Source organism: Bombina bombina, chromosome 9, assembly GCF_027579735.1.
Source record: "Bombina bombina isolate aBomBom1 chromosome 9, aBomBom1.pri, whole genome shotgun sequence".
Classification (NCBI taxonomy): Eukaryota; Metazoa; Chordata; class Amphibia; order Anura; family Bombinatoridae; genus Bombina; species Bombina bombina.
Genome location: NC_069507.1, coordinates 259623044 through 259629999, shown reverse-complemented (window position 1 = coordinate 259629999; position 6956 = coordinate 259623044). Strand labels below are relative to the sequence as shown.

General features: G+C 37.3%; 1 protein-coding gene across 1 annotated transcript; it reads right to left on the bottom strand.

The window, feature by feature from the left end:
- Positions 1-1834: 1834 nt before the first annotated feature.
- On the bottom strand, positions 1835-6545 carry LOC128639678 (trypsin-like). The gene is made up of 5 exons (XM_053691801.1): positions 6503-6545; positions 6113-6266; positions 3640-3893; positions 3232-3368; positions 1835-1984 (listed from the first exon to the last, which is right to left on the bottom strand). The coding sequence occupies exons 1-5, from the start codon at positions 6543-6545 to the stop codon at positions 1835-1837; spliced, it is 738 nt and encodes a 245-aa protein (XP_053547776.1).
- Positions 6546-6956: the final 411 nt, after the last annotated feature.

Sequence of the window (6956 nt, the reverse complement as noted above, 5' to 3'; positions counted from 1 at the left end):
GGGTTAATAACTTTAATATAGGTGGCAGGCGGGGTCCAGGAGCGGCGGTTTAGGGGTTAAACAATTTATTTAGTTGCGGCGGGGTCCGGGATCCGCAGGATAGGGGTTAATAAGTTTATGTAGGTGGCGGCGGTACAGGAGGCGGCAGATTAGGGGTTAATATATATAATGTAGGTGGCGGTGGGGTCCGGGAGCTGTGGTTTAGCGGTTAACATGTTTATTATAGTTGTGGCGGGGTCTGGGAGCAGCAAACTTGTGTTCGGCACATCTGGAGTGACGGAAGAATTGATCTGTGTCGGACTGAGTCCGGCGGATCGAAGCTTACGTGAATATATTCTACTTTTGCCGGGCTGTAGGGCTTGATAACTACAGCGAATCAGCCTTGCCACAAATATGCTGCGGAATTCCAGCGTTTCTGAGATTGACGGCTTGACAACTAGAGGCCTTAGGGTATGATTTATCAAGCTCTAAAGACCGCTGCTCCATAACTTGTCAACCTGCTCTGACGCCACCGACAAACATCAATCCGATCGAATATGATCCGATTGATTGACACCCCCTGCTAGCGGCCGATTGGCTGCCTATCTGCAGGGGGCGGTATTGCACCAGCAGTTCACAAAAACTGCTGGTGCAATGATAAATGCTGACAGCGTATGCATTTATTGATGTGCAGCGGACATGATATGCTACATCGTATCTTGTCCGCTCGCACTATGATAAATATAACCCTTACAGTTTACTTCATTTCTCAAGGTGCGCTAATTATTTTAGCACAGTTTTTGCTTGCACTCATAACCTATAACTTTCAATTTGTAATACCAGCAGAAATTAGCACGGTCGCAATATCCATTGAAAGAATAAGCTGTGATCAAACAAAGTTGGCCGCACTAACCCTTCTCTGATTAGCGAGCTTTGCAATGGAATTGTGATATTCCACAAAAAGGATGAGAATCTAGTGCACTATTAATTAACAACTGATTATTATGATATGCCAAACTTGATTAATTGATTTTTTTTTTTAAAGGGTTATGAAACCCAACTTTCTTATTTTCAAATGTACTTCATTTACTTGGTATCCTTTGTTGAAGGCATAAAAATGCACTACTGAGAGCTAGCTGAACACATTGGGGCCCTTTATCAAGCACCGAACGGAGCTTGTGGACCCGTGTTTCTGGTGAGTCTTCATACTTGCCAGAAACACCAGTTATGAAGCAGTGGTCTAAAGACCGCTGCTCCATAACCCTGTCTGCCTGCTCTGATGAGGTGGACAGGAATCGCCGGACATTAACCCGATCTTGTGAGCTGCTGGTGCAATGTTAAATTGGGAGAGCGTATTGCTTTCCGCATTCAGTGAGGTCTTGCGAATCTGATCCGCACTGTCGGAAAAGGTCCGCAAGACCTTTAATAAATAGGCCCCAATGGGGGAGTTAAGGGCAATATGCATATATGTTCAGCTACAAATGAGACACTAGTTCCCAGTAGTGCACTGCTTCACCTGAGCCTACCTAGGTATGCTTTCCAACAAAGAATACCAAAAGAACAAAGCAAATTAAGTAAATTGGAAAGTTGTTTCAAATTGCATTATCAAACTGAAATATAAAGTTTAATATTGAATTTACTGCCCCTTTAATGTAAGTGTAAAAATAACTTTTTTAGTCCTAGAAAAATTTGACACAAACATGTTAAAGTATATGAGGAGACTCAGATCATAAGATGTGAAATTAATAATCAATTTATTTAATGATGGTCTTCAATATCAATGTCCATAATGAAGCCAGAGCTCATCTTATGTACAAATACATGCAGATAGGATATAGCCAGGAATACAAGTGATTTAGTTGGCAGCGATGGTGTTCTGGATCCAGGAGACGTAGTTGCAGACCTTGGTGTAGACACCAGGATAGTTCCTGAGAGCGCAGCCATAGCCCCATGAGACGATACCCTGCAGCTGTCCGTTACACACCACAGGTCCACCAGAGTCACCCTGAAAGAAGGAAGATTATTATAACAGAAGAAATAGCTTGAAACCAAATTAGGGAGAATAAGCTAAAGGAGATGATAAATACATATGTGAAATATTAAATAAAATATGAGCAGTCAGTTCATGACTTTATTAGACGTATCAGTAAAATAGTGTTTAAAAAAAAGAAGGTAAATAAGATAAAAATATTTGTGCAAAGAAAAAAAAAAAAAAGAAGAATATAAGGGGAGTACGCATTGTATTTTGAGTATTTAAGAAATTGTATGTACAAAGTTAAGTTAAAGGGAAAGTCTAATCCAGAATTATTATTGTTTAAAATGCTAATGTTCCCTTTATTACCCATTCCCCAGTTTTGCATAAGCAACAGTTATATTAATATACTGTTTACCTCTGTGACTACCTTGTATCTAAGCCTCTGCAGACTGCCCCTTATCTCAGTTATATTAATATACTGTTTACGTCTGTGACTACCTTGTATCTAAGCCTCTACAGACTGCCCCTTATCTCAGTTATATTAATATACTGTATACCTCTGTGACTACCTTCTATCTAAGCCACTGCAGACTTCCCCTTATCTCAGTTATATTAATATACTTTTTACCTCTGTGATTACCTTGTATCTAAGCCTCTGCAGACTGCCCCTTATCTCAGTTATATTAATATTCTTTTTACCTCTGTGACTACCTTCTATCTAAGCCACTGTAGACTGCCCCTTATCTCAGTTATATTAATATACTGTTTACCTCTGTGATTACCTTGTATCTAAGCCTCTGCAGACTGCCCCTTATCTCAGTTATATTAATATTCTTTTTACCTCTGTGACTACCTTGTATCTAAGCCACTGCAGACTGCCCCTTATCTCAGTTATATTAATATACTGTTTACCTCTGTCACTACCTTGTATCTAAGCCTCTGCAGACTGCTACTTATCTCAGTTCTTTTGAAAGACTCACCATTTAGCGAATGAGGAGTGTTATCTTTATGGCACACATAAACCCCACTGTCTAACTGTTAAAAACTGTCAAAATCCACTGATATAAGGCAGTCTTTATGGGCTTAGAAATTAGCATATGTGCCTTCCTAGGTTTAGCTCTCAACAAAGAATACAAAGAGAACAAAGCAAATGCGATGAGAAAAGTAAATTGCAAAGTTTTTTTAAAATTGCTTGCCCTATCTGAATCATGACAGTATAATTTTGACTAGAGTGTCCCTTTCAAGTTAGATTAATAGAAAGAGACAGGTGATGTTACCTGGCAGGAATCCTTCCCACCTTCCAGATATCCAACGCAGATCATGTTGTTGGTGATCTCTCCTGGGTAGGCACCGGTACACTGGGCAGTAGTCAGGATGGGGGCGCTCACGCACTGCAGGAGATCTGGGTAGTTGGCTACAAATGAAACCATTAAATCATTAAGCAACTAGTTCAGATTCTACGTAGCCATGCAATAAGCTTTTCTTCTATGCTATTATTTTATACTAGATATACAAAATGATTCTCTAGCAGAAACACTGTACCCTTTATGTGGGTTTGCATATTCTCTGAGAAATAAACGTATTAAGCTGTGCTTTAAAAAGGAATAGCTCAAACAAGCAATGGCTTTAGCCTTAGATTTATTTATAGAACATGTTACACTGAATATTTAGTAATAGTTACTCACTGCCACTGCTGAGTGTGTTTCCCCAGCCAGAGATCAGACAGCTGGTGCCAGCGGCGGCACATCCAGAGGGCAAAGCTACAGCCTTCACATAGGAGTTCAGGGTGGCGGCAGAGGCGAGCTTGATGAGCATGATGTCATTGTCCAGGGTCCTGGAGTTGTAGCTGGCATGTCTGATGACCTTGGCAGAGTTGATGAACTGCTCTGTGCCCTCACTGGTAACAATGTTGTGCTCTCCCAGTCTGACCTGGATGCTCCTGCAGGTGTAATGAGGTGGAAAATCAGAAAGGAATGTAGATTGCAATTTGAATCAGAAAAAAATATCTTCATGAAATATAATTTTGGAAATTTACACCTAGATTACGAGTTTTGCGTTAGAGGCTGTGCGGTGCTAACGAGCAGTTAATGCTCACCGCTCACTTGCAGACAACGCTGGTATTACAGGTTTTTAGAAACCCGGAGTTAACCGCAGAAAAGTGAGCGAAGAGCAAAATTTAGCTCCACATCTCACCTCAATACCAGCGCTGCTTAAGGTAGCGGTGAGCAGGTAAAACGTGTTCGTGCACGATTTCACCATAGGGATCAATGGGGGATAGCCGGCTGAAAAAAAACTTAACGCCTGCAAAAAAGCAGCATAAAGCTCCTAACGCAGCCCCATTGATTGCTATGGGTTAATACTTTTTATGTCTACACCTTACACCCGAACCCTACATTATATTTATTAGCCCCTGTCGCCACCACTATAATAAAGTTATTAACCCCTAAATCTAAGTCTAACCCTAACCCCCCTAACTTAAATTTAATTTAAATAATTCTAAATAAAATTAATACAATTCACTAAATTATTCCTATTTAAAACTAAATACTTACCTATAGAATAAACCCTAAGCTAGCTACAATATAACTAATAGTTACATTGTGGCTAGCTTAGGGTTTATTTTTATTTTACAGGCAACTTTGTATTTATTTAAACTAGGTACAATTGTTATTAAATAGTTATTAACTATTTAATAACTACCTAGTTAAAATAAAGACAAATTTACCTGTAAAATAAAACCTAAACTAAGTTATAATTACACCCAACACTAAACTATAATTAAATAAATTACCTAAACTAAATACAATTAATTACAATTTAAAAAAAATATCTAAGGTACGAAAAAAAAAACACTAAAGGGCTATTTGTAATTTAGTATAGGGTAGGGCTTTTTTATTTTGGGGTGCTTTTTTATTTTGTTAGGGGGATTATATTAGGTGTAATTAGTTTAAAATTCTTGTAATTATTTTATTATTTTCTGTAATTTAGTGGGGGGGGGGTTTCATAACTTAGATATTTTTTTTTTAAATTGTAATTAATTGTATTTAGTTTAGGTAATTTATTTAATTATAGTGTAGTGTTAGGTATAATTGTAACTTAGTTTAGGTTTTATTTTACAGGTAAATTTGTCTTTATTTTAAATAGGAAGTTATTAAATAGTTAATAACTATTTAATAACTATTTTACCTAGTTAAAATAAATACAAATTTGCCTGTAAAATATAAATAAACTCTAAGCTAGCTACATTGTAACTAATAGTTATATTGTAACTAGTTTAGGGTTTATTTTATCGGTAAGTATTTTGTTTTAAATAGGAATAATTTAGCTAATTATAGTAATTTTATTTAGATTTATTGTAATTATATTTAAGTTAGGGTGGTTAGGTTTAGACTTAGATTTAGGGGTTAATACATTTAATATAGTGGCAGCGACATTGGGGTCAGTAGATTAGGGGTTAATAAATGTAGGTAGGTGTCGGCGATGTTAGGGCCGGCAGATTAGGGGTTAATAATATTTAAATAGTGTTTGTGATGCAGGAATGTGGCGGTTTAAGTGTTAATATATTTATTATAGTGGCGGCGATGTCCGGTTCGGCAGATTAGGGGTTAAATTTTTTATTTTAGTGTTTGCGATGTGGGGGGCCTCGGTTTAGGGGTTAATAGGTAGTTTATGGGTGTTAGTGTACTTTTTAGCACTTTAGTTAAGAGTTTTATGCTACAGCGTTGTAGTGTAAAACTCTTAACTACTGACTTTAAAATGCGGTATCAGGCTTGACAGGAGAGGGTCTACCGCTCACTTTTTGTCAGACTCGTAATACCGGCGCTATGCAAGTCCCATTGAAAATATAGGATACGCAATTAACGTAAGTGGATTTGTGGTATTTCCGAGTCTGGCCAAAAACGTGATCGGTGAGCCTGTCATTTCAAGACTTGTAATACCAGCGGGCGTTAAAAAGCAGCGTTGGGAACTCTCAACGCTGCTTTTTAACCCTAACGCACAACTCGTAATCTAGCCGATAGTTTTTTGAATAAACTTTAGAAGACATATTTGAAAAATATAGCAGAAGAAGATATAATTAACTATAGATGCTTGGGGGCTATATATGAATATTAAAAACAACTGTAGGAAAAGTACATGAAAACAATTCAAATAACTTACGCTTTGTAGCAGTGAGCAGCAGACACAACCCACTGGCTGTTAATCAGGGACCCACCACAGAAATGGTAACCGGAGTTCAGAGACACCTGATATGGGAGAGCGTTCTTGCCGCAGGTGTAACCTCCTACAATCTTATCATCATCATCAAATGCAGCTGAGAACATAATATTACACAGATAAAAGAATGTTAGACTTTTTTAGAGTTTCTGACCAATTTGTTTATAAATATCTCTCTAATGTTAGTGATGCAGCATCCTAAAACAATGTAGCCTCTTGAAAAGTCATGTTAAACATTAGTAATAATTTATTGGGGATGTTCTAAATTCCTGTTAGCTTTTACATGATGCTAGCACTTATTGATAGTGTATATTTTCTGTGTTTCACACTTACCAGCAGCTCCCAGGAGCACACAGAGCAGAAACAGCTTCATCATGGAGATATGTTGGATGGATATGTTTGTTGTAGACCAGCTTGGTATTTATATGGTTTGTTGGTGGTAATCGTTCTTTACCTAACACCTTGTGTCACATCATGGAAACGTGGTCTAGTTAATCAATACTCAATGTATAGATATCAATAGGTAGCTTATCAAGGGAATTGTGCTATTTTAGTCATAGAAAGTACACAAGGAAGAGATAATGTAACAACAACATTTGTTTTTCTGATTTATCAACTTCTATCACCATCAAGACATTTGGAAAAAAGATATAAAGAACAGACGCTAATTTTATAAATCTATTCTCAGAAAAACTAGCAAAAAAGTAAGCTCCATATAAATTATTGCACCTGATGTAGAAATTAGAACATTATATTTTAATTGAATAAAACAATTATTTCCAAAAAT

What these genes read in the sequence shown, in the direction of transcription:
- LOC128639678 (XM_053691801.1), bottom strand. Translation starts at nt 6,545, where the DNA reads ATGATGAAGCTGTTTCTGCTCTGTGTGCTCCTGGGAGCTGCTG. An exon ending in AAACACACTCAGCAGTGGCA is followed by an intron (nt 3,369 to 3,639) that starts GTGAGTAACTAT and finishes TTTCATTTGTAG; the next exon opens with CCAACTACCCAGATCTCCTG. An exon ending in GTGGGAAGGATTCCTGCCAG is followed by an intron (nt 1,985 to 3,231) that starts GTAACATCACCT and finishes TCCTTCTTTCAG; the next exon opens with GGTGACTCTGGTGGACCTGT.